The sequence below is a fragment of the Marmota monax genome, unplaced genomic scaffold (assembly GCF_021218885.2).
Source record: "Marmota monax isolate L192 unplaced genomic scaffold, Marmota_monax_Labrador192_F-V1.1 WCK01_AAM20220418_F8-fsc00082, whole genome shotgun sequence".
Taxonomy (NCBI): Eukaryota; Metazoa; Chordata; class Mammalia; order Rodentia; family Sciuridae; genus Marmota; species Marmota monax.
The window spans coordinates 7,465,586-7,492,747 of NW_026695207.1; the positions used below are offsets into that span (position 1 = coordinate 7,465,586).

The 27,162-nt window shown below is 61.3% G+C and overlaps 1 protein-coding gene across 1 annotated transcript in view; it reads left to right on the plus strand.

Moving 5' to 3' along the window:
* Positions 1–23,066, plus strand: part of Slc6a3 (solute carrier family 6 member 3) — a 40,030-nt gene extending 16,964 nt beyond the window's left edge. The window contains exons 7-15 of the mRNA XM_046430416.1: positions 1,600–1,703; positions 2,956–3,080; positions 6,260–6,372; positions 7,342–7,470; positions 7,944–8,043; positions 8,305–8,405; positions 11,304–11,471; positions 12,795–12,866; positions 21,731–23,066. Of these exons, the coding sequence (XP_046286372.1) occupies positions 1,600–1,703; positions 2,956–3,080; positions 6,260–6,372; positions 7,342–7,470; positions 7,944–8,043; positions 8,305–8,405; positions 11,304–11,471; positions 12,795–12,866; positions 21,731–21,754 (936 nt within the window). The 3' untranslated portion in view covers positions 21,755–23,066. The remainder of the gene's footprint in view (positions 1–1,599; positions 1,704–2,955; positions 3,081–6,259; positions 6,373–7,341; positions 7,471–7,943; positions 8,044–8,304; positions 8,406–11,303; positions 11,472–12,794; positions 12,867–21,730) is intronic.
* The last annotated feature ends 4,096 nt before the right edge of the window (positions 23,067–27,162 follow it).

Below are 27,162 nucleotides of genomic sequence, written 5' to 3' on the forward strand. Positions count from 1 at the left end.
TGGAGGGTGGGCAGAGTGGAGGGTGGGCAGAGTGGAGGGTGGGTAACAGGGCAGGGTGGGCAGAGTGGAGGGTGGGCACAGGGCAGGGTGGGCAGCCGGGCAGGGGATGCCTACGGGAGGTATGTTCCAGAATCCAGGGCAAAGCAGGGGCCACCTAGAGCACAGGGCTTCAGCAGGAGCAGGCAGCCTGCAAGAGGGCAGCAGGTGCACGTGTGGGAGGCACTCCGCAGAGGAGAGCGGGGCCCAGACGTGAGGGCGTGGAAACCAGGGGACAGAAGGAACAGGTGGGCAGTAGGACGGTGGCTGGAGGCTGGGCAGGAGGCCGACGTGGGTAGGAGACTGAGGCAGGCGGTGGACGATGGCTGCGCAGACGGGTGGGCAAGCAGCGGGGAAGAGGCTGGGGAGGGCAGGACTGAGGGCCTGGGCCCGGTGCTGGCCCAGGCTGGGGTGACATCAGTTGGGCAAGGGCCAAGGGCTATGCAGGAGGCAGGACTCGTCAGTGCTGCCCCCGCTGCCCACAGCCACCTGAGCAGGGGTGGCATGATCACTGGCACTGGGGCCACAGGACAGCAGAGCAGGGACCCCCTTGCCCGCTGCCCGCCTGACCATGCTGGGCCACCTCTTCAGCCCTGACGATCAGCTGGCCAGCTGCTCTCTAACACAGGTCCCCAACATGGTGGCCCTGGGGATCTTGACATTCTGTCCAAAGGACGGAGGCACCTGGTGCCCTGCAGCCCGAGGCTCCAGCAGCCCGAGGCTCTGGCCTCCTCTGCGTCCAGCTCGCCTCCCTCAAACAGGGGAGTCGCCTGGGACACTGGAGGCCTCCAGCCCTCCCTCCCACCCCACAACCCGAGGGAGCTCCTGCTGTCATTCCTTGGATTCAGCCCCAGACGCCTCAGGTAGCGGCCTCTGCCCAAACCCTCGGGGCTTCTCCTCAGCCTCCCACGGGCTGTGCAGGAGTCGGACAGGCCTGGGCTCTGATGGCCTTTGCAGGCCCTGACGTGAACAGTCATGTACCACAGGCAGCTACTGACCTGCATACTTTCCTTTCACATTCAGGAAGTGGGCCAGCCACCTGCTGGATACCAACATCTGGCCTCAGGTGGCCCCCAGCTCCTGGGCACCGCTCATGCTGGCTCACTGCTGGGTTTGGGGTGCTGGGAAAGACACAAAGCACGAGTTAGCAGGTCAGGGGGACCATGCCGAGCGGCGGGGCCACGCGGAGTGTCGGGGGCCACTCGGAGCGTCGGCTCACTGGTGCTTTAACACGCAAAGCAGCTTCAGTGGGAAGGGACCAGATGCCCCTGGTCGTGTGGAACAGCTGTGTGGACGCTCTAAGGGGATCTCAGACATAGGCAGACCACGCAGACCTGCCCCCTTTCTCTCAGGCCAGTGGTGCAGGAGGGTCACTCCCTTGGTGGCATTTGCCACCGCCAAGCACTCTGCTAATGCCATTTGCTTCCTACAGGGTGGGAGGAGGGAGGCTCGCTGCTCCTTGGAGTCCGAGGCTTTCAGCTGCAGAGGTCCCCGAGGTGGGTGGGCGAGGAACGCCCTCCTGCGTTGCCTCTAGCAGCGGTCTCACTACTCCCGGCTCTGCAGGTCTGGATAGATGCTGCCACCCAGGTGTGCTTCTCCCTGGGTGTTGGGTTCGGGGTGCTCATCGCCTTCTCCAGCTACAACAAGTTCACCAACAATTGCTACAGGTAAGTCCTGAGCTGCAGCGGCCCTCAGAGGTCTGTGAGAGCTAGTCGGCATCACTGCTGGCCGGTGGCCGGGAGAGGGACGCTGACGTGGGGAAACGAGGGTCCCTGGAAGCTCAACCCTGCTTGCACAACCTCTGGCCACACAGATTTTTAAATGGAAAATAAGGTGGGCACTCAGTGAGATCTTAATTCTCACTTCGAGGAAGGTATCGAAACCCATGGGTTTGGGGTCTTGGTCCCTAGGAATGCGTGCCCCCTCCTGGGGAGGACCTTCCTGGAGGGGACACAGTGGGGCAGCACAGCCAGCCCTCTGCGCAGACATGCTCTCCTCCTGCCACCTCCTCCCCAGGCCAGCGCAGCAGTCTTTGTCCCCTTGCTCAGGGTCCAACCTCACCAAGACGCCTACCCCAAGGAGCCACCTCAGTGTGCCCCTCAGGCCTGCACTGAGGGAGCCTGGACCCCAGGATGGCATGCCAGACCCTGAGGAGACTCGGCTGGTCCACCAGCTCAGGAGGGCGCGGGCCACCTGCAGCCTCATGCCAAACCCAAATCCTCCCAAAGCAAACAGAATCGAGTCTGAGTCCTGCTTCCTCCCACCCTCAGAGCCTGGTTCACTTTCTTTCACATCATGAAGATTAAATTGCACAAAGTTCAGACTGAGTGCAGCGAAACGGACAGTCAGACCATGCAGGAGGCCCCCAGCTAGCCCCAGCCCAGAGTCCACCCCGTGTCAACCGGGTCCAGGCTCTCTGCGGGTGAAATGCACTCTTCTGCGGCAGGCTGGCCACATGGACCCAGGAGGAGAGCGCTGGCCGCCTGAGGGCCCTGGCCCCTCCTGGCTTGCCTCTGGCCCTCCAGTGAGGACCTCAGACTGGCAGCACCAGCGTCCCCATGTGTGCCTGCACACACAGCGGCCACTGGGCCACCGCTCAGGATCTGCATTTCAGTGATGTCACAGGGGTGTGCACACCTCTGGTCCTAGAAGCCCTGCTTGGCAGCCCCCTGGCAAAGGGGGCAGTTACCACCCTGGGCCAGCAGAATATAGGCTGTTTCACCCACCCTGAGGCAGGAGGTCCAGGGTGGCCACAGGTCAGGCCCTGCCGGGCTGCAGAGGGCTGCCGAGCTCATCTGGAGAAGCAGCCCCTCTAGAGCTCCTGCCCCCCCCCCCCAGACACAGGAAATGGAGAGTAATGACTGGGAAATTACAGGGCTGCAGCTCGGCTGGCACCAACGGCCTGTCTTGTCCTTGCAGAGACGCGATCGTCACCACCTCCATCAACTCTCTGACCAGCTTCTCCTCCGGGTTCGTCGTCTTCTCCTTCCTGGGATACATGGCACAGAAGCACAACGTGCCCATTGGGGACGTGGCCAAGGACGGTGAGCCCAGCCCCGCCCCACCTTCCCCACTCCCCAAGATGAAAAGGGAACAGGCGGGGCCTGAGCCTCCGTCCATGAGTGTCTGGCTTGAACAAGGGCAACCTAACAGTGCCCGCCCCACAGCAGCCTGCTGTCAGAAGCAGCGTCAGCCCCCAGCCCTCTGCAGTCCCCTGCCCTCTGCAGCCCCTCAGCCCTCTGCAGCCCCCTGCCCTCTGCAGCCCTCTGTAGCCCCCCGCCCTCTGCAGCCCTCTGCCCCTGCATCCCCCTGCCCCCTGCAGCCCTCTGCAGCCCCCTGCCCTCTGCAGCCCTCTGCAGCCCCCAACCCTCTGTAGGCCCCCGCCCTCTGCAGCCCCCACCCTCTGCAGCCTCCAGCCCTCTGCAGCCCCCCAGCCCTCTGCAGACCCCTGCCCTCTGCAGCCTCCAGCCCTCTGCAGACCCCTGCCCTCTGCAGCCCTCTGCAGACCCCTGCCCTCTGCAGACCCCAGCCCTCTGTAGTCCCCCACCCTCTGCAGCCCTCTGCACCAGGCCAACATGGCCAACAGAGCCACAAGTCCCCAAAGCACCTCACACCTCTGTCCCTCAACACATGCTTCCTGCAGACACCCTGAGTCCTTTGGCAAGGTCTGAGGAGGACATTGTCCCTCAGGGCCTGTACCCTGATGGAGGTACCTACAGCTCCAGGGAGGGGGACTGAACTGCTGCAGTTGCATGTGACACAGGTCTAAGCAGTGCTGGCCTTGCCACAACCAAGCTGGCTTGTTCTTGATGTCAGCAATTAATCTGTTTCTGACCAAGATCCAGAGATCATGACGTACGTAGATAGAATTTAGGTCACAGAGAAATCCCCAAAGTCCCTGGCATGTGGACTCTCACTCATACAGCCTGCTTTCAGATTCCAAATGTCTTTCCACACCTGTGTCTTATAACTGAGAAAGTGGGAGGGCTGTAGCACTGTGTGTTTGAGTGGCATGGTGTCTTAGTCTGTTTTCTTTTGCTGTAATGAAATACCTGAGATTGGAACTTTATAAAGCAAAGAGGTTTAGCTGGGCATGGTGGTGCATGCCTGTAATCCCAGTGGCTTGGGAGGCTGAGGTAGGAGGATCTCAAGTTCAAAGCCAGCCTCAGCAAAAGCAAGGATTTTGCTTCCTGCTGACCCTGTCTCTAAATAAAATACAAAATAGGGCTGGGGATATGACTCAATGGTTAAGTGCCCCTGTGCTCAATCCCCAGTACCCACCACCAAAACCAAGAAAAGAGGCTTGCTTAGCTCACAGAGTCCAAGAGCTGAAAGTGACATCTACTTTGCCTGTGGAGCTGGCACCAGCTCCTCTCTGGTGAGGGCCTCAGGCAGATGGCATCCATGCAGTGGAAGGGACAGGGCTGTGTGCAGATAGGCCATGATAACCACTGCACCCAGATGGACCTGCCCCACCTCAACAGTGCCATCACCAGCTGACCTCCTCCTGGGGCCCAGAGTTGGAGGAAGGGCCACCTTGCCTGTGCCCTGAGCACTGGCCACAGCCAGCCTTGGTTACCCACTTGGTCCCCAGAGGCCACGCAGTAGGACCCTCGCTTTGCAGGTAGAATCTGGGCAGGTCCTGAGAAGGCTGCCCCCCCCGCACAGCGAGTGATGCTGGCACGGGCAGGAGAGGAGCCCCGGGAGTGGCTCTGCCATTGCCTTCGCCGCCGTCACCCGTCCCCCTGCCCTTGGTGTGGTAAGTGGCGTTGGCCCTGAAGCCCCAGCGCCCGGAAGTGAGCTGCCTGTGTCTGCATTTCTGACAAAGAAGATGTCATTACAGCCCCAGTTCTCAGGACCCCAGGGCACAGTGCCAACTCAGGCAGAGACCACAGGTGGGCTCGCTGTCCTTGCCTTCCGCCAGGCCACAGCCTTCCCGGGTCACAGCTGACAGGGCATCCTGAGAGCTGCAGGGCGCCCAGGTCCAGCCGTGCTTGACGGCAGATCCCGGTGACCCTGTGGGTGTGGTTCTTTAAGACAGTGAGTGCGAGTTCCTCCTGTGGGCCAGACACGCAGAAGACGGGGGGTCGCAGGAGTTAGAGACTTGGGGTCGGCAGGAGACGTGAAGGTGCCCATCCACAGTGAGCTGGAACTGAGGCTGTCCGCCACATGGGGTGGGATCATCCAGGACCCTCTAGGATGGAGCTGTGTGGGGCTGTGCTGGAGGCCTGCCACTCCCCAGCCTGCTCCCCTGCCGTCCTCTCGGCTGCTTCTGCGAATGTCCCCAGTGAGGCCTGCAGGGGGCCACCCTGGGGCCTTCGCAGGCACCTCCCCTGGACCCTGCAAGGCCTCATCCTGTTGGGACAGCATGCCCCGGCTTTGCAGCTGATCTTAGGATCCTGGGTGTGCACCGTGACCAGGCCTCGGGCCCAGCAGCAGTGTTGCTTGGTCACCTCAGGCGTCCCCTGGGCTGAGTCTCTGCCTCCCGAGCCTCCAGGGCCTGCTGGGGGTGCCTGCATCTGTGTGGTCTTCCAGGGCCCCTGCTGCAGGGTGGTGGGGAGGTCAGCCACACGCTCATCCACGAGGTGCCCTCTTGGAAGTGACATCACCATGTCCGTTTGCGTTGAGTTGGCCGGAGTGAGCGTGGACAGTCGGGAAGCAGGTGTCAGCAGCATGCTTGTGACGTCCTTCTCACTTTACAGCCAGGCCACCAATAGTGTGAACATGGGTGTGCTTCTGTGTGCGCAGTGTTCATGCACATGTTGTGGCACACGCGTGTCATGTTTGTGCATTGTCATGAGTGTCCACCTGCATGTTTGGGAGTGTGCCTGTGTGTGGGCACGTGTGCTTGTGTGTGCCTGCACTGGAAAGACCTCAGGGCTAACTGGCAGCCTCGCAGGCTGCCCACGACCCTTCCGCCCTCGCTTCTGTTCCTGCCTTAACTGCTTCCCCTGCGCCCCAAAGCCCGGGCGCACACCAATGAGTGGGGACTCGGGTGGCGATGGGGGACAAGCACAAGCCCCTAATGGGTTCTGGGTGTGCGTATTCTGGGGTCTGGGCCAGGTGTGCGCTGAGTTCACAGGACGGAGGACCCTCAAGGAGAACGGCCGGAAAACCTCCCACCCGTCAGCCCCCCGGGCCCCCGACAGGGTGGAGCCGGCCTTCAGGGTGGGTGAGTGAGAGAGCCAAGCCCTGCAGTGACCAGAGCGGGTTTCCGTTGCAGGGCCGGGGCTGATTTTCATCATCTACCCTGAGGCAATCGCAACACTGCCCCTGTCCTCCGCCTGGGCGGTGGTCTTCTTCGCCATGCTGCTCACCCTGGGGATCGACAGTGCCGTGAGTCCGGTGGGCCCTGGCTGCTGTGCCCAGCCCCCTGGGGCCCTCAGCACCATGCTCGGCGTGTTCCTGGGGTGATGCCCTGGCATGGCCAGGCAGAGACCCAGAGACCCATGGATGGTCCCCCGAACCTCCCTGCTCAGCACAGAGCCTACTCAAGGGACGCAGGCCAAGTCATTCTAGACTCCTCTCCTCCAGATTGGGAGCTGAGTGGTTCCTGGAGCTCAGCTTACCCTTCCTCTTCCCCCTTGGGCCTTCAGTGTGTCCACCCTGGGCCCCCCAGAGTCTGAGCACACATGCAGCAGGCCCCAGCCACCAGAGGCCTGGCTCAGAAAGCATGACCAGCCGTAGGGCATGCACGGCCGGCAGTGGAGGCTGCCCGGGCCCTCGCGGGGCCTGGGCTGGCAGCACCTTCTCAGGGTCCTTCTGCCCCATGAGCTGAGCCTCGGGGGTCACAGGGTTGGCGGGAGGGGGCAGTGGCTCTTGCATTTGCCCATCCTGATGGGCCCAAGATATGCTTGCTGGAAAGCGTGGACCAGGAATCCCTTTCCCAAGCAGTGAGGGCCACCGGCCACAGCCCACCCTCACCCCCCACCCAGCTCGGTCACAGCCCTGTGACCCCGGGCCTCTGTGTTCCTGCACTCAGATGGAGGATGCTGACAGGACACAGGTCTCTGAGCAGCCTGGGCAGCCCAGCAGCACCCGGCTGCCCTCGAAGCAGAGCCTGGCCTGCAAGGTCCCGCGTGGTATTCAACATATGTCTGAGCCAATGCCTGGGGTGGCTGTGGTCACCCTCCAGGCCGCCCTCTGAGGGCCAGGTCACCAAGGAAGTGTCCCTCACGGAAGCCCTTTCTTCATACAGCTCTGAGCTATTGTGCAGGCCCCTCCCCCATGTCCCTCCCGGGTCACACCCCCCACGACAGGACTGTCTCTGCCGGGTGGTGCCAGTGCCCTGCTTGTGTCCTGCAGATGGGTGGCATGGAGTCCGTGATCACGGGGCTGGTTGACGAGTTCCCGCTGCTGCACCGGCACCGGGAGCTCTTCACGCTCGGCATCGTGCTGGCCACCTTCCTGCTCTCGCTCTTCTGCGTCACCAACGTACGCACGGGTCTTGCTCTCCCTGGCGTGGGCAGGTGGTTGGTGCCATCGGGCTGGGCAGGCCAGCTGCATCTCTCAGAAGCTGCAAGTCCCCAAACACAGTTCCCCGTAGCCCCACACAGGACAGCTGCCTGTCTGGAGCGTGGTCCCAGAGTGACGCCACCACCCAGGGAGCTCCGGGAAGCACCCTCAGTGGAACGTGGGGACGTGGGGGACTGGGTGGGCAAGGGGAGGAGGTGGCAGAAGAATCCTGAGCGTGGCACTTGCCTGTTTCTCCTGGAGTCCTGGGAAGGGGACCTAGTGTCAAGCTTTTCGTGATAGCTGCATGTGCTGGAGTTCAGTACTCTGGGCTCCGCGGGAGTAGACAGGACACATCTGCAGAGTGGACCCGCAGGCCAGTCCTGTGAGGGAGGCCCCACAGCAGGGATTCCCTCTGCTGGGGACCAAGTCCAGCCGGGCCCCCTCTCTTCCAGGGGGGCATCTACGTCTTCACACTGCTGGACCACTTCGCAGCCGGCACGTCCATCCTCTTTGGAGTGCTCATTGAAGTCATCGGAGTGGCCTGGTTCTACGGTAAGCCCAGAGTCACACTGCTGTGCTTTCTCTGTGGCCACCAGGCCGGCTTCCTCTTGCTTTCTGTGGGACCCATAGTCTGCAAGGCCACCAGGTGGTCTGGGCAGGGCAGGGGTCCTGGACACCTCCACGGAAGGCTGAGTGCAGCCAGAGCCTGGGGTCTGCAGGGTGGAAGCCCTGAGCATAAAAGGAACTGGCATGTGTTCAGTGTCATGGGAACATGGCTGTCCTGACCCTGTGGTCGCCACGTCCCCACCTCAGGTGTCCAGCAGTTCAGTGAGGACATCAAGCAGATGACGGGGCAGCGGCCCAGCCTGTACTGGCGTCTGTGTTGGAAGCTGGTCAGCCCCTGCTTCCTTCTGGTAAGTGCCACAGCCGCCCGTCACTCCGTCTCAGCCCCAGCTGGCCTGTGCCCAGGGTCTGGAGCCCGGGGCACTGTGGCTGGAGCTGGGGTCTCAGAACTCAGCAGAGGAGGCAGGTGGGTCCCCCACATCCTCTCTTGCCTCCCGAGGCATCTTCCACCTCGGCCTCTGGACAGGAACTCATGCAGGATTGCAGGACCCTTGGGCTACTCAGGTCCCAGCGAGTCCTGGCCTTGAGCTGTCCCTCTGTGTCGGAGGAAACCTAGAGACCAGCCAGGCCGTCTGCTGCGAGTCAGAGACAGAACTAGCCTTCCACTGTCCCCAGGGCCCCTCAGCCTGGGCATCATTAATGTGGCCAGTAAGCCCCTGGCTTAAAGCAGGGACAGGGATCCGACTGGGCCCAACTAGCAAAGTCCCCCAGCCACCTGTTTTTGTAGAGTTGCACCCAAATTTGGCAGCAGCCGGTGGCCTCAGGATGGACTCTGGCAGTCTCATCTGCTACAGCACAGAACAGGAGGCCTGTCAAAGCCAGAGCCCTGGCCAGTGCAGACGCTGGCTGTGTAGGGCTGCAGGTTGGAGCAGATCCTGAGCTGTCACAGGCGGGCACACCTGCCGGAATCCCCAGCCACCTGGGCAGCCCTGGAGGAGAGCCGCAGCCAGACACCCTCAGAGCAGCCTGGGCCTCTCCCAAGGGCCAGCAGGGGCCCTGGGAGGTGAAGAGACTCACCAGCAGCTGGACGGTCCCAGCAAGTTCACATGCGGAGGTCTGAGAACCTGAGCTGACAGCAGCACCTGGGGTGTAGGCGAGAAGTGGTGAGTGCTCTCCTGGAGGGCTCGACGCGACGCCCGAGGCCCAGCAGGCTGCCTGAGGAACTGCCAGTGGCTCCACGCCCACCTGTGGCTCTGTGGGCGAGCTCCCCCAGCCCGGCTTGAAGCCCTCGGCATCCCGGGAAAGTGCTTCCACCTGCTGGGGACCCCACGTGGAGCTCAGGAGCTGCCCCGAGGACACCGTGCCATCACCTTCTTGTCTGCCCCTCTCAGCACTCATACCACCAAGAGCCGACCCAGGTCTTGGGAGACCAGCACCTACAGACACCTGACTGCATCTCGGAACCTCTTACTCAACACTCTTCGTACTGTTCTGCCAGCTTGGTGGGGACATGAGGACTCTGGGTCAGAGCCCTTCCTATGAAATTTGCATGTGACAGAAAACCAAGCTCCACACTGTCCTGTCTCCCTGAGTCACAGCATGGCCCTGTCCTCCGGCCTCAGGGAGCTGGTGCACTGTGGGTGTGCACAGTCCGCAGGGCACTAACACGCTCCCAGAGGGTATACCAGCTCACAGTCGGTGCCTGTGGGAGTGCGGCCTTTCCAAGCCACGCAGACCCGCAGGCAGCCGCAACGCTTATCTGGTGCTCCAGCCTTCGTGAGCGACCCGTGGGCTTCCCACGCCTTGCTCAACACCAGCCTGAATCCCAGCCCCACCCTCCGTCTTTTGGCTCCAAGCCTTGAGGTAATAGGCAACACTGAAGAGGACATTGAGACACAGACAGGTGTCAAATGTGCTCGGCAAGGTGGCTGTGTGGGCCCTTAACTGGGGACCCTGAGAAGAGCCAAGAGTTTGCTTTCCAAGCTGCATCCTGAACTGTGTCCCCGAGGATTCCTGCATTCCCTCTAGAAGGCCCCTCGCCAGGTACACACACTCCATTGTGCACGTGTGGGCACAGCACACACTCGGGGGCACGTGTGGGCTGCAGTGCACGTGTGGGTGTGTGGCCCACGTGCAGGGCGTGTTCCTGATAACGCCCTGTGGAGGGGAAGAATGAGCAACAGCATGAAAAGACCCCCACAGCAATGAGACCCCATCCCCATCAATCAAGAGACCTCCGACATGGGACCTGTTCCTGTCAGCGGCTGCCACACGCCCTCCGTTCGCAGCTGTGGCCATCATAGTGTGTCTGAGATGATGCCAGTTGCCAGATCCCTCTCAAAAGTGGGTGAAGAGGCCACGCCCAGGCTGCCCGGGGTGCCACAGAGCCACAGTGTCTTCCAGCCTCAGATGGGATTCGGTGTGTTGGAGGGAGCTGGTGTGGCTTTGATTTCAGCAGAGGAGAGGGTAGGTAGGCTGGGTGGGGTAGACGGAGCAGGGTAGGGAGGGGTATAGTGGGTGGAGGTGGGTGGTAGGTGGGTAGCGCAGGGCAAGGAGGGTAGGCAGAGAAGGAAGGCGGGGAGGGAGGGTGGGGCACAGTCAGGTGAGCAGGGCAGGAAAGAGCAGGGGAGTCGGCAGAGCAGCCTGGGGCAGGGCAGGAGAGCGCAGAACGGAGCAGGACATGCCGCTGTTCTGGGCAGCTTTGTGTCGCTGTGACCAAAGACCCAACAGGAACTCAGGAGAGGAGAAGTTTATTTAAAAGGCGCGTGTTTCTGAGGCTCAGTCGTGGTGGACTGACTCCACTGCTCTTGGCCCGAGGAGAGGCAGAGCATGACGGAAGGGCGTGCAGGAGGACAGCGGCCCAGGACACAACACCAGGACAGAGAGGCTCTGCTTCAGCATCCCCAGAGGCACAGCCCCAGGACCACCCCCTCCAGCCGCACCCCACCTGCCCACGTGGCCACCCATCCCTATCAGCAGATCAACCACCAATTAGAGCTGAGCTCTCCTAACCCAATCACTTCACTGTGACACTCTTGCGTGACCTCGCATGGGAGCTTTGGAGGGACACCTCATATCCAAACCAATACACTCCAAAGGACCTGGCTTTAGCTGTCCAGCCGCCTCTGCAGGTTGCTTGTCCGCAGGGCCTGGCCAGGGTCCAGCATGTGCGGTGGGGCAACCCTGGGGGTTGCCACTCTGTCTCACCCCCACCCCCAGCATTCCTGACCCCTGTGTCCTTGTTGCAGTTTGTGGTTGTGGTCAGCATCGTGACCTTCAGGCCACCCCACTACGGAGCCTACGTCTTTCCTGCCTGGGCCAATGCCCTGGGCTGGGTCATCGCCACGTCCTCCATGGCCATGGTGCCCCTGTACGCAGCCTACAAGTTCTGCAGCCTGCCAGGGTCCTTCCGAGAGGTGGGTGTGCGCCCGGCCCCTCCCGCCTCACCCGGCTACCCAGGAGGTCTGGGCAGTGTCCACGCCCTGGCTCAGCCCCGACCAGGGGAGATGGGGAGGCTGAGGGGTGGGGCCAGTGCAGCAGGGAGTATGAGTCCAGGAGCCCGTGCAGTGTCCACGTGTGTGTCTAGGTCACCTCACATTTGTGTCTTGTCAACGACCGTATGTGTGCATGTGTCCACCTGTGAGTCCGTGTGTCTGTGTGTATGGACACCCACACACTGCCGTGGTGAAAAGGTGACCTGTGTCCCTCCAGGGTGGCCAGGTGAAGCCCCTGATGCAGCAACGGGCAGCTCTGGGCCCCCACCCAGAATGCTCCTCCTCTCCACCCGGCTTTGCCCCTGGAGCAGGGCAGAGACAGGTCTCGGAGGCCATGTCAGACTCCTGCCCTGAGTTCCTGAAGGGATGAGGGACGACCTCCTTGGAAGGACTGTCCTCCCTGAGAGCCCCCAGGTGGTCCCCAGCTCTGCTCTGTGCCCGAGTTCTGCAGGCCTGCTTAGGAGCAGTGCCTTGGGAGAGCCCATCCGTGTACCCGGGTCCAAGGGTTCACTCTAGAGCCAGCGTCCCTTGGTCTGAGGCACCACAGAGGGCCCCTTGCCTCACAGGCTGCCCTTGGCCCAGTTCCCCTGTCCTCAGGCCAGCCAGGGCCTGGAATGGGTCCAGTGCAGCCTGTGACAGGGCTATAGCTCCTGGGGCTGCCGTGGCCTCAGAGGAAGCTGATGTTGTCTGCTGTGGACGCTTGCTGACCTCCAAGCTGCTGTAAAGCAGGTGCCGGGCAGTTCCTGGAGGGAGACGGGTTCCCCAGGGCCCAGGACCATGGGCAGTCGGTGCGGAGCCCACGGGGGAGAGGTTTGCATGCAGTGGGCCCCAGCGGCCATTCTGGTGCCAGCTCCCACACAGACCAAGAGGGACCTCAGTAGCTAGACTGGTGCCACCAGATTGTGCCCCCACATGGACCAGGCACCCAAGGCCCCAGGTAGGGACAGGGACTCAGGGACAGTCCTGGTGAAGCCTGTTCTCGAGGCTGGAGGGACGAGGCTCAGCGCTGAATGAGAGAAGCAGGGGCTCCCAGCAGACACTGTGGAGCCGCCACACCTGGGCTGGGGGACAGGGCCCTGAACCACAGCCTGGGCTGCAAGTTGGGCCTGGACACTGGCAGATGCCCCACCAGGACATGCGGGCTGTGGGCTCCTGCATCTGCCCACATGTCCCCTGAGGGGCGTTGGTGCCCTCTGGCCGGTGGGGGCCTGCGGGTACCAATGCCAACAGCTCATTCTCCCTCAGAAACTGGCCTATGCTATCACGCCTGAGAAGGACCGCCCGCTGGTGGACCGAGGGGAGGTGCGCCAGTTCACGGTGAGTCGGCAGGGCTTCAGACGATGGAGGAGCAGTGTCCTCGTCCCACAGCTGCTCCTGGGGCCCCAGAGGGCTGCATGAAGCAGCACACACTTGGGTGCACCCCGTGCCACAGGGCCAGGGGCCACCTGAGGTCTCGGGCTGAGGACGGGGCAGCTGAGAGCAGCAGAATCAGTGGAGATGACGGAACAGGTGACCGCTGACGGACACCCATATGAAGGGCGGGGCCCATGGGGGGCTGAGCCTGCCTCCCTGGGCATGGTGAGGCAGAGGAGGCAGAGGGTCCTGGAAGCTTTGGGGGCAGAGAGGGGACAGGAGGGGGGAAGCGGCTCTCGCAGGTCTAGAGTGGGTCAGGTGTCCACCGAGGCCCCGGCAGGCCCTGACAGCACTGTCTCCCTCACTGGGGAGCTCAGGGTGCACATGGGCACTCCACACTCTGTCACATGCCATGGGGGGCAGGGGTGCATGTGGGCACGCCACACTCTGCCACATGCCATGGGGGGCCTGGATGCACGTGGGCACGCCACACTCTGCCACATGCCATGGGGGGCCTGGGTGCACATGGGCACGCCACACTCCTGTCACATGCCATAGGGGTCCTGGGTGCACGTGGGCATGCCACACTCTATCACATGCCATAGGGGTCCTGGGTGCACGTGGGCACGCCACACTCTGTCACATGCCATGGGGGACAGGGGTGCATGTGGGCACGCCACACTCTGTCACATGCCATGGGGGACAGGGGTGCACGTGGGCACGCCACACTCCTGTCACATGCCATAGGGGTCCTGGGTGCACGTGGGCACGCCACACTCCTGTCACATGCCATGGGGGACAGGGGTGCATGTGGGCACGCCACACTCTGTCACATGCCATGGGGGACAGGGTGCATGTGGGCACGCCACACTCCTGTCACATGCCATAGGGGTCCTGGGTGCACGTGGGCACGCCACACTCCTGTCACATGCCATAGGGGTCCTGGGTGCACGTGGGCACGCCACACTCTGTCACATGCCATGGGGGACAGGGGTGCATGTGGGCACGCCACACTCTGTCACATGCCATGGGGGACAGGGGTGCATGTGGGCACGCCACACTCCTGTCACATGCCATAGGGGTCCTGGGTGCACGTGGGCATGCCACACTCTATCACATGCCATAGGGGTCCTGGGTGCACGTGGGCACGCCACACTCTGTCACATGCCATGGGGGGCCTGGGTGCACATGGGCACGCCACACTCCTGTCACATGCCATAGGGGTCCTGGGTGCACGTGGGCATGCCACACTCTATCACATGCCATAGGGGTCCTGGGTGCACGTGGGCACGCCACACTCTGTCACATGCCATAGGGGTCCTGGGTGCACGTGGGCACGCCACACTCCTGTCACATGCCATGGGGGACAGGGGTGCATGTGGGCACGCCACACTCTGTCACATGCCATGGGGGACAGGGGTGCACGTGGGCACGCCACACTCTGTCACATGCCATGGGGGACAGGGGTGCATGTGGGCACGCCACACTCTGTCACATGCCATGGGGGACAGGGGTGCATGTGGGCACGCCACACTCTGTCACATGCCATGGGGGGCCTGGGTGCACATGGGCACGCCACACTCCTGTCACATGCCATGGGGGACAGGGGTGCATGTGGGCACGCCACACTCTGTCACATGCCATGGGGGGCCTGGATGCACGTGGGCACGCCACACTCTGTCACATGCCATGGGGGGCCTGGGTGCACATGGGCACGCCACACTCCTGTCACATGCCATAGGGGTCCTGGGTGCACGTGGGCGTGCCACACTCTATCACATGCCATAGGGGTCCTGGGTGCACGTGGGCACGCCACACTCTGTCACATGCCATGGGGGACAGGGTGCACGTGGGCACGCCACACTCTGTCACATGCCATGGGGGACAGGGGTGCACGTGGGCACGCCACACTCCTGTCACATGCCATAGGGGTCCTGGGTGCACGTGGGCACGCCACACTCCTGTCACATGCCATAGGGGTCCTGGGTGCACGTGGGCACGCCACACTCTGTCACATGCCATGGAGGGCAGGGGTGCACGTGGGCACGCCACACTCTGTCACATGCCATGGGGGACAGGGGTGCACGTGGGCACGCCACACTCTGTCACATGCCATGGGGGACAGGGGTGCACGTGGGCATGCCACACTCCTGTCACATGCCATAGGGGTCCTGGGTGCACGTGGGCACGCCACACTCTGTCACATGCCATGGGGGGCAGGGGTGCACGTGGGTACGCCACACTCTGTCACATGCCATGGGGGGCCTGGGTGCACGTGGGCACGCCACACTCTGTCACATGCCATGGGGGGCCTGGGTGCACGTGGGCATGCCACACTGTGTCACATGCCATGGGGAGCAGGGGTGCACGTGGGCACTCCACACTCTATCACATGCCATGGGGGGCAGGGGTGCACGTGGGCACGCCACACTCTGTCAAATGCCCTTGGGGGGCCTGGGTGCACATGGGCACACCACACTCTGTCACATGCCGTGGGGGGCCTGGGTGCACGTGGGCATACAACACTCCTGTCACATGCCATGGGGGGCCTGGGTGCACGTGAGCACGCTACCCACATGTCACATGCTTTGGGGGGCCACGGTGCATGTGAGCACTGCACACTCCTGTAATGTGCCGTGGGGGAGCCAGGGTGCCTGTGAGCACACCACCCACATTTCACATGCCGTGGAGGAACAGGGTACACATGAGCATACCACCCACATGTTACATGCCGTGGGGGGCTAGGGTGCACGTGAGCACACCACCCACATGTCACATGCCATGGGGGGCTAGGGTGCACGTGGGCACACCACCCACATGTCACATGCTGTGGGGGTCCCAGGGTGCATGTGAGCACACCACCCACATGTCACATGCTGTGGGGTACCAGGGTGCACATGTGCACATCACCCCCCGTGTCATGTGCAGTGGAGGGCCCAGGGTGCACTGTGCATGTCCCGTGCCAGTCACATGCTGTGGGGGGGCCCAGGGTGCACTGTGCACACCAGGCTCCCATCATGTGCCATGGGCAGGAGTGCTGCCGAGAGCCCAGTATAAGCATGGGGCAGATTGTGACTGCCACAACCTCAGAGGTAGGTCTGCTCCCTACAAAGCCCAGAGAGGCTCCAGAACCTGCCTGCAGCCCCACTACCAGGTGGGAGGTGGGTCTCGGCCAAGCTCTGGCGCATTCTCAGCTGTCCCCTCCCCACCCCAGGAGAGCGGCCCAACTCCAGAACTCTAGCATGAGCTGAATGCAGGGTGGCGGGACCCCAGGATGAGAAGGGCTCAAAGGTCAACTGGCTGGGTGTTCGAGCCCAGCAGAGTGGAGGCAGAGGGGACTCCTGGCAGTATCCTGTGACCGCCCTTCCCCCACCCCTCCCGCCTGGTGTCCTCCTCTGTGCAGTGGGAGGGCAGTGACCGACCGTCCCCTGGGCAGATCTAGTTGTCACCAGATGGGGTCCAAGAAGGTTCCCCAAAGGGAGAAGGGACCTTAACCAAGCCCTGGCAGGTTCTCGACCACAGGAATTTCAGCATGCATCCAAAGAGCCTGGAGAGATTTCCTAGGGAAGCGAGACCCGCAGGAGCAGGGCACGCTTGGGGAGGACGAGGGCCCAGAGCACACGTCCAGGCCTTGGGCTGTTTCAAAGGACGTTGTAAGCAGGGGTACATGTGGGTGGGGGGGTGGTGCTAGGGTGGCATCCACCTGGAACTCCGACATGCACAGGTGCTTTCGGGACCCCCAGGGGGAGGTCACCCGGTTGCGGATAAGGTTTGGGACACACCCACAGCACAGATCTCTGATGCTGCTGTCCCTCTGCCTTGGTCTAAAAAGCCTGCTGTGTCAGCTCTCAGGGTGTGCAGGCCTTAGTCACCTGGATGGCACCCAGAGACAAGGGGCCCTAGGAACCCAGGGTGGGGGCAGTCATGTTCACCTGAGCCAGGCAGTGGGACACTCACTGCCACTTGGCCAGTGTGGTCGACCCCCACGGGGCTGCGCCTCCAGTTCCTCCTCCTGTTAGTGCAGGTCCTGGTGCAGGGTCAGCCTCCCGCCTTCCCCAGACCACCTCCTGCTCTGAGCACAAGAGGCACACCCAGGCTTCCCACCCCACCTGCACAGGACGTCCTTCCTGTCCCGCCGGCCCTGCCACCCCCGTGAGAGTCGGGTCCTCTGAGAGCCTGGGCTGGCGGGGGTCACCTGTGTGTGGCCTTGGGTGGGACTTCTCAGGCTCCACAGCAACTGTGCGGACAAGTCTGCTGGCTCTGTCCCGTCGTGCCGATGCCTTCCTTCCACTCCCCCCAGGTCTTCTGAGGTTTACTACCTTCTTAATTTGGAACTTAGATAATTAGTTTTCAACTTTCCTTTTTTTCTAACAAGCACTCAAGGCTAGAAATGTCCCTCCATATGCCTGTCTTGCTGCACCCCACACCCTTTGACAGAGGGTGTTTTATTCTTTAGCTCTTCACATATTTTACTTTCCATCCTACCTTCACTCATAACTTGCGTACAAATTGCTTTTAAATTCCCACATTAGGGGGTGTTCCGTTCCTCTCTGTGGCTGCTTCTGAATTGACCACCCTGTGCTCAGACACCTGTGAAAGGCGCTGAGCCTGCTTCTGCCCGATAGACTGGGCTGCTATGGACGTTGCCCATGCCGCCTTCAGCCTGTCCATTTGAGGTCTGCTGGACAGTTAATGACCGAGAGCCGTTTGTGGTGTGTTCCTTGACAGCACGTCTGCTCAGCTTTCTCCTCGGCTCATGCATTTCCTCCACACCATCTGAAGCTCTGCTCCGAGGTACAGCTGCGTTTAGAATGACCAGAGCTCCTGGCCAGCGGTCTTCTCCCAGCGAGGCCTTTGCTGTGGCACCCGTTTTGTCTGTGGGGAATATGGTGTGCCTGGTGCCTTTGGGTTTTCCTTGGGCAAGTCTGTCCACTCATGGCCTTGGGGATAGTAAGACGTGGGTTTTTTCTGCAAGCCCAGCACACCCCTGGAACTCCTCCCTCTGGCCATTGGGCAGACTAACCCACTGACATTTGCTGTGGTTACTGACAGGCTTGAGCTTTGTCCTGGGGCCTTTAACCCCGTCTGTCCCCCGGTTAAGTTCTCTTTTCTCCTTTATTGCCTTCTGTTGATGGGTCTTCACATCTCTTAGGATATGTCGTGTGAACAGGAACTGTGGATCCATGATTTGTGTCACTTGTGGGAATTTTGCAACGACACTAAAACCTTGCCTTTGGCCAGGTGCAGTGGCCAAGCCTGTAATCCCAGAGGCGGACTCTGGGGCAGGAGGATGTGTGTTCCAGGCCAGCCTGGGCAACAGCGAGACCCTGACTCAAGGTGAAAGGTGAAAGGGGCTGAGGCGTGGCTCGGTGGTACACACCGGGGTTCAGTCCCAGCACCAGCACAGGGCAGAGCAAGCCCGTGCTGCCACTTCTGGCCCTCCTACCCTCACTTGGAGTTTCCTTACCGCCGCTCCAGAGCCACAATCCCACAGCAGGCTTCTGTCACTGACACTTTTTATCTATTTGTCCACAAACAAAATAAGCCCCTGTGAGACTGCTGCTCAAGAACTCAGTGTTGGTGGCAATTATCTCCAGCCGCCCACCCTCTCCCCAGTGTCCTTGGAGCAAACAGCCTCAGCCCCACGTGAATCCCTCCTCTGTCCTCCCACTGCATAAGTTTGTCCCATAGGTAGATGGTGACAGAAGGTAGGTGGGTGGAGGGTAGATACATGGAAAGAGATAGATGGAGAGATGGATGGATGATAGACAGAGGTAGATAGAGGAGAGATGATGGAGAGAGAAGAGTGGTAGATGGACAGGAGATAGGGGACAAATAGAAGGTAGAGAGATGATAGGAAGGTACAGACAGAGGTAGGTAGATGACAGAAGATGAGTAGAAAGATAGATGATTGACAGAAGGAAGGTAGATGATGGATGATGGAAAGACAGAGATAGGTGGATAAAGATAGAAGACTGACGGTAGATGATACATTTTGTAGATAGGAGGATAGGCAAAATTGATATATAGATAATGGGTGGACAGGTGACTGATCGATGATAGGTAGGAAAGATGGGTGATAGAAGACAGAAGGTAGGTGGATAGAAGATGGACATAAATGACCGAATATGTAGCTAATAGATGGACAGAGGATGGATGGATGGGTGGTGGGTAGAAAGAGTTTGTTTTGTGGTCCCCAGCCCTTGTATTTTAATTCTACTTTGAGACAGGGCCTCACTAAGTGCCTGGGCTGGCCATGAACTTGGTGCCCTGCCTCAGCCTCCTGAGCAGCTGGGATGGCAGGCATGGCCACCGCACCTGGCAGATGGAGCCATCTCTGTGGTCCTGCAAAGCATGTTTGGCTGGCAGTTCTTCTTGCTTCTGGAAAGGGCACCCTCTGCTTCCACCCCAGGTCTGCTTTCCCCCAGCACAGTCAGGGTGCACGGCCCTTCTCCGTGCCGCTGGGGTTCGTAGCTGGCATCCCGTTTGGGCATTTCCAGCCACCGTTACTCATTCTGCCCCCAGGGCCCGTGGCTGCATGAGCACTGCCACTTGGAGTCACGGCACCGCTGTGCGTCACTCCCCCTCTCCCTTGCTGTCTCTGGGTGCCTCGGGTTGGATGCCCTGTGCCCTCAGGTGGCTGAGGGAGCTTCCAGCCGCGTGGCTTTGCTGTGGTTTGTTCTGCTTAGTTCCGTGCCCTCCTTCGGACCCCTTTTGGCACGCACCCTTCACCTGGCTCTGTGAGGTCCCCTGGGGTCTTCTTGTGCCTTCTGTGTCTCTACTTCTGAACACCTGCAGTTTGCACATGTGTCTATCCTGGGTCAGATTTGCTGCGGCTTTTCTCCCTGTGGTTCTATTCTGCCTCTTTGCGTGTTGGGTTGTGTCCAGATGGTCCCTGGACGCTGTGGTTTTCCTTGCTAGGTGCTGAGTTTGCATTCCTGTAGATTTTCTTGAACTTAGGTACTTGGAAACAGGTCGACCAGAGCTCGTCTAGCCAGCCACCCTGAGCTCTCCCCACCCAGGGCCCGGCCGCCGTGAGGCTTGCAGCCCAGCTGGTGGGCAGGCGCAGCTGCAGCCCTGCCCAGCCTCAGGTGGCTCCCTGCAGTGCATCAGAGGCTCTCCCCGCTTCTGCGTGCACTGTGGGTGCTGGGTCCAGCCTGGGCACCCCTGTGCAGTCACCCCTCAGGCGCCTGCAAGCTCAGTGCTGTGGGCCCCCACCGAAGCAGCCCTGTGGGCTCCACCTGGCCTCCCGTTCCCTGCACCACAGTCCACAAGGTCCCTCCGGGCAGCAGGCTGGGTGCACTGGACATGCTGCTTGCTGGCTCTTGCATGGGGACAACCCCGACCTTGGCCATCTGACTCCAGGTCTCCAAGCCATTGGTGTGTGTGTGCCATTCACTCTGAAGGCATTTCAGGTGGGAGGGGAGACTTGGCCCTTAGTCTATCTCGGCTAGAAGTAATGTGCCTATGGCTCTGGGAGGACCCTCGTGGCCACACGTGTGACCTGCTGCGCTGACGAGCCAGCATGCCCTGTGTGCACCCTTGACTGGCAGCTACCTCCGGCTCAGCTCTGTGGATGCGCTTGGCCTGCCTGCTTCTTGTGCAGTGAGCATGTTGTAATGTGCCTCTGTCCCTCTTTGGGACACCCGACTGCCTGGAGCTGTCCTGTCATCGGACCCCGCAGACTCTGGTCCTTGGCTCTGCTGACCTCTGGTTCCTGCTGACTCCCTCTCAGAGTTGGCCTGCCTCCTATTTCTGGCCTTTTTATTTGCAAGTCTGTGGCCTGACCACAGTCTGTGGGAACTCGAGAGTCACCCCAAATGCCCCTCCCTCCAGAGAGGGTCACTCTGCTTTTGGAGGTGGCCAGGAGAGAGGGCCACTCTCACTCAGGTGAGTCCCACAGTGGGTCCAAGAGCAACGTCCCTCCTCGTGATCTGAAGGGAGTGCCACCCAGAGCTGCTGTGCTGGACTCTGGCCACTGGGCCCTCCTGGCTGTGACCCCAGCCAGGTCCTGCCCACCACTGCCATCACTGGGCTCCATGACACACCTGGACAGTACCTATGTTGGCATCACCTGCAGCTGCCCCAGGCCCCTGCAGCCCCCCGCCTCCCGCTACGTGTGGTATGTCCTGACCCAGCGGAGGTAGCCCCTCAGGGTTCCCAGTGGAAGGGACAGAGAGGCCCTGCATGGCCAGAGGGCCAGTTCCCGCTTTCCCCCTCTGGTACCGTGGGGTCAGAAACAAGCCACCAAGCTTTTGCTCAGAAAATATTTAAAAACAGAGTTCTGGCCACCATGTCACCAACTGCCTCTCGCTCAGAAACAGCCAAACTGGTAGCTGCACGGTAACAGCGATGGCAGTGGCTGCAGTGCCACAGTCACCCCTCAGTGTCCTCAACCTGGAGCCACCAGTGAGGCCCGCTCCCCACGTGGTGCGTCACACTGCCAGCTGGTGGCAGAGCACAGGGCTTCACTAGGATGGAGAAGTGGGGAAGTGCTGGGTGCAGGGGAGGGGACACCACTGGGTCACTCACAGGTTGCAGGAGGTCACATTTCTGAGGCCAGCATCTCCCCACCCCAGCTGCTGTCTCTAATGTGCCCAGAGGCTGCTGTGGCCTCCCCTGCCGTGGCCTCCCCCGCCAGGCATGGCCCTTGCTTTGCAGCTGAGTCGCAGGTTCAAAACAGGCCCCCAGGAGCAGTGTTGATCCTGCATCCCGCTGCCTCCCGTGGGCAGGTGGCTGGCAGGGGCGGCCCTGAGCAGCAGGGTGGGGCCCAGGAGCTGCTTGTGCCAGGGCTGCCACCTGCTTCTGACCAGATGTCCTCCTTGCAGCTGCGCCATTGGCTCCTGGTGTAAACGGAGCCCACGGATGACCAGGGCAGTCCTCTTGCCACAGGGAGACAGAGGAGGGAGATTGACGTTTCCAGAGAAAGAGGGCCACTCCCACCCCTGCCTCTACTGAGAACGCAGCACGAGGCTCCATCTCTGACTCCTCACCGCTTCACGCCCCATAGAGGGCTCGCCCTGCGTCCTGCGTCCTGCGTCCTGTGAGAACAGCAGAGATCCTCGTGGTGAGGTTCCAGCCTGTCCCATCCCTGCACACGGGTCCACGTGGCTGGCTCCTCCCCTGCGGCCACCCTGGAACACGATCTTGCTGTCACCCATGCTCTGGGGAGAGGGACCCGGGTGACTGTACATACACTGTGTGAGGACCCCTGTGCTCACGATAGCTGCCTGGGTCATTTATTTTGCTCAGATTTTAAAAGCCAAGTGTCCTGTTTTGTCTAAGTGTGCAGAAGGAGAGTCGGGGAGACCGCCCCGAGGCCCCACTCCTTTCCCGTGTGTGGCCAGGCTGGATGTGAGCGCCCTGCCCGCCTGGCACCCCTCGTCTGTTTTGGCCATGGACGACTGGGGTCTGGAACGTGGGATTGGGCACTCTTTTGGCTTCTTGGTCAGCTCATGGTCACCTCGCTGGGGACTTCCAGGCCATGGGAGGAGGGCTGCTCCTTGTAAGCCACATGCCGAAGCTCGAGGGCCCCTGGCACGTGGGAGCCACTAGGCAGCCTGCAGACACCCCGCGTGTCCTGGAGCTGGCCCTTGGGGAAGAACCAACAGGGTGTCGTTTCTCTCAGGCACCATCACATCTGTGGACACTTTTCCTGTTAGGGAGTGGCTTTTTAAAATCACATTTACCTTCGAATCCAGACTATTCTCACGGCCTAAGGTCAGTCTCTGCATGTCTGTATGCTGGTGGCTGGTTTTGTTGACAAAAGCTATCAGCAATACCAAGTGAAGAAGGCCACCCAGGGCCACCTCCACGGCACACTGGCTGCTGCCCCTGGAGGGAAGGGCACGTGTCCCCAGGTCACCTGGAGCTTCTGGATGTGGCCTGCAGAGAGGTCGTACCCTGTGCCGTCCAGCAGGCGCAGGCTGCATACAGAGCCCTCTGGGCCTCCCACAGGTGGACGTGGGCACCAGGGACTGGACCCTGACACTGGGGAAACTCGAGCCATGTCCCTTGAGCCCCGCAGTCACGGCCAAGGCCCGTGCCTCCTCCTTGCCGAGGTGTGGCTCTGTAGAAGCAGGTGTCCTCAGCATGCTAGCGTCTCCGCCGTCAGTGTCTGTGTGGTCCTCACGCACAATAAATGAAACCTGTCCAGAAAATGGCCATGGCTGTGTCGCACACTCCTGCCCGGTCCTGCTGCCCTGCACAGGCCCAGCTAACTGGCTCCACCTGGGTGGGGGAAGCTAGCTCCAGGGGACACCGTCACCTGGTGCTCCCAGCCCACCCTCCATCCCACCACGGCTTTCCACACTTGCTCCCCAGAGCCTGGGGCAGGTGTATCCCCAGCCTCCCCGTGGGTGTACCAGAGTGGCCCACCCCCACGGGCTCCCACGCAGGTGTACTGGGATGGTCCACCTCCCCTCCACGGGCTCCCACCCAGGTGTGGCAGGGTACCCCATCCCCCCCATGGGCTCCCACCCAGGTGTGCCAGGGTGCCCCATCCCCCCCACAGGCTCCCACCCAGGTGTGCCAGGGTGCCCTATCCCCCCCCATGGGCTCCCACCCAGGTGTGCCAGGGTGCCCCATCCCCCCCACGGGCTCCCATGCGGCATGCCAAGGCAACACCCCCCGCCCTGGGCTCCCACAGGCGTGCCTGGGATGGCCTGGCCCCCGCCCCAGGTCTGTGGCCTTGCAGGCTGCCCTGTGGTTGTACATGGCATGTGCTGGGTGTCACAGCGGCCCACTCAGGCCACTGAGGAGCCTCCAGGTGGGCTCCTCTGCCCTGCCTCCCTCTGTCCCCACAACCTGACCACCACCACTGTCCAGCCCATTAGCCTCTCCAGGGGCATGTCCCCTGTTTCTTGAGTGGCACCTAGCCCTGGCTCTCCGTGGTCTCTGTCCCCTCTGTAGCCAAAGGTACACCAGTCAACCTGGCCACCTGGTTGAATGGCGGCATCCTCAGTGAGACCCGAGAAGTCACCTGCTCATGGACTCCCTGCTGTGACCCAGATGACCCAGTGGCCCTGTACAGGCATGCTGCATGACAGCACAGCCCACGCATCCACAGGGTCCTGTAGGCACCACCCACATAGAGACCTCTGCTGCCACCCACATGATGACCTTCACCCCAGGTCCCAGGAGAGCGGCCTGGCTTCCTGCAGGCCTCTGCCCACACAGCGCCTCACCATGGAGGCTACTGGACCCAACACCATGTGAGCCAGGGCCTCTCTCTCAGGGCCCAAGGCCTAGTCTCCAGGATTGCCACTGGCAGCCTCAAGGGGGACTTTGCAGAGGCCCTGCACGCAGGTCAGCTGGGTTGGCCACATGAGTCTCCCCTGCTCATAGCCCAAGCCACTTTGAGTCAGGGTGCCCTCGGGTCACCGTCCAGACAGCAGATCTAGCTCAGTGAGGCGCAGTCTGGCCAGTGTCACATGTGGGCCATACACAGTGCTGAAGGTGCCCCTCCCCAGGCCCAGCACAACCAAAGTCCACCAGCAGGAGCCAAAGCTCTTGAGGTAGAGCTGTGGCAAGCACCTTGCAGAGAACAGGGGAGGGCCCCAGGCTGCAGGTGCCACAGGACCAGCAGCCACTGCACACCCTGCGGCTGCCACTGCACACCCCACAGCAGCCAGGCTCCTGTGTCTGTGTGCTCTCCAGCCTCAAGCTCTGCAAGAGACCAAAAGGAGGCCTACAGAGTGTGGGGGCTGAGCACTTCACTTGGCCGTTCAGAAAGTACCAAGGGGGCAGGGGATTCCACCCTGGTTTCAGAAGGAGCCCCTGAAAATCAACTAGAAACAACCTGATAAAAGGGACAGAGGTCCTGAGTGGGCACTGTGTCGGCCAACTTCCCATTACTGTAACCAGTGGTCCAGCTGGTGCCCTCACAAGAGCAAGGCCTGTCTTGCTCGGTTTGGGAGATTCTGTCCCAGATTGGTGGGCCCTGGAGCTTTGGGCGGACAGAAGGGCAGCCATCATGATGGCGGTACTCGGTGAAGACACTCACAGCCAGGACTCACAAGGGAGGAGGCAGCAGGGCTGGGCCCAGAGTCCAAGACCCTGGGCCCCCCTCTTAAGGTTCCAACACTCCCAACAGTTGCAGGTGGGGACCCCCCTCCACACATGGGCCCTGGCGTCACTGCAGACCCAGTCTGCAGCGGGCACACAGGAAGGGCGTCATGCGGCAGCAGACCTGGGTGGTGCCAGCCTCAGGAGGTCTGGAGGGAACGTGGTGCGGCCCTCAGCCCCCAGAGCTGAGCTCCACATAGGCAGCGTCCACACAGGGCAGGAGCACTGACCCTCCAGGGGAGGAGGGACAGGTGTGGCATCTGGAGAGCCTGCCTGTGGGGTGCTGCTGGGGCCCCACCCCACGCGGGACCCCTCATCCGCCTGCCGAGGTGCAGCACCACCAGCCTGCATCTCACCTGCCCGCACGACCTGGGTGGCCAGCCCCTGCTAGCCTGAGGTCGCCGTGGATCAGGAGGAGCGAGGCTCCACGGGACCAGCCTCCTCGACCTGCCTACTTCGTGCCACCCAGTTTTCTGCTACAGGCTCCACCACCAGTTGGCATATGAATCCCACTCGGGGCACTCGTAGACCTCAGATAATGCCACCTCCACCCTGGCAGATGTGGGCAACGGCACCTCACGGCACGTGTACAGCGTGTGCATAAGCCCACACTGGGCCGGGCACGGTGGCACACTCCTGTGATCCCAGAGGCTCGGGAGGCTGAGGCAGAAGGATGGCAAGTTCAAAGCCAGCCTCAGCAACTTAGCAAGCCCTGTCTCTAAATAAAAAGCCCAAAGTGCTGGCTCAGGGGTTAAGTGCCTCTGGTTCCATCCCCAGTATCAAAAAATGTCCACGCTGGGCAGGGCCGGAATGCCAGCCCACAGCCTGCTCAGCATCAGGAAGAACCTTCAGCCACAGACTCTGGCCTCAGGGAGCATGCTGAGATCACGCGGAGTCCCGCAGCCCCAGTACCTGCACAGCGATCGTAGCTGGGGGTGGGCGGCTGCAGGCGCCATGGGAGCTTGTGCCCCTGTGATGGCAGGGGGGACGGACATGGCCCGAGGTGCACTGGGGCAGGAAGCCCATGACAGCAGAAAGAACAGAGACCGCCCGAGGTGCACTGGGGCAGGAGGCCACGGGATGGCAGAGGGGAGACTGGGCCATGGGCCTGTGGGCCTGGGCACACAGGGGCTATGGTGGCCACAGGGCTCAGGGTGGCCATGGGGCTGAGGTTGGCCACAGGGCTGGGGGTGGCCACAGGACTGGGCATGGGCACAGGGCTAGAGATAGGCACTGGGCTGGGAGTGGCCACAGGCTGGGGATGGGCACAAGGCTGGGGGTGGCCACAGGGTGGAGGTGGCCACAGCACAGGTGCTCCCAGGAGCAGCCCTGTGACACCTCGGCCTCAGATCTGCAGCCTAACAAAGCACTCCCATTCTTTAAGCCACCGGTTTGTAGGAACTGGCCCCTGAACAACTGGGGTCAGGGAACCCAACACTGCAGAATCAAAATCTGCATGAAACTATTAAAAATGTATTCAATGTTTTTATTAAGAAGGGCTTGTAGTTTGATCACAGTTTTTGAAAAATCCAAGTCATAAATTTTAATACAAATTTAAAATGAAGTCCTTAAAAATCTCAACTTGATAGGAAACATTTAAAAGCAAAGGTGGATAGAGAAGACCCAGGCTTTTCAATACTCAAAGAGGCAGCTTGAGGTAAAACTGGCAGAACCGCAAGCCCAGAGCTGTCCGGACAATGCAGACCATCCTGCCCGGCCCTCTCCAGCCCTCTCTGGCCCTCTCCTTCCTCTCCTGGCCTCTCCCACCTAGCTCTTGCAGCTGAGCTTCTGAGCTCACCCTGTTGTGGTGGGTGGCCTGGCAGAGACCCACGCACAGCGGCGGAGCAGCCAGAAGCTCAGTGGGTGGACAGCCAGACGCTGTTGCCTCTGCCATCTCAGAGGAGGGTGTCTGAGGGGCAGTAGAGGTTGTGTAGCATTGAGGGTCTGCTGTCCTTAGGTCTCCTCGTCCTCGGTCACCTCTCCAGGCTGCTCTTGGCGCACTGCTGCAGCTCAGCCTGGTGAGAAAGTGACGGGCTGCAGTGCTCAGCTGTCTAGGGTCTCCCCTGCACTTCCCCCACAGCTTTTCAATGTAACTACCAACGGCCTGCGGTCGACCAGAAGCCTTGGCCATCAGCACACTCTGTACATCACTAAGAGATGTGGGGACCTTGAGAGGTATCTGACCCTGGGGTGC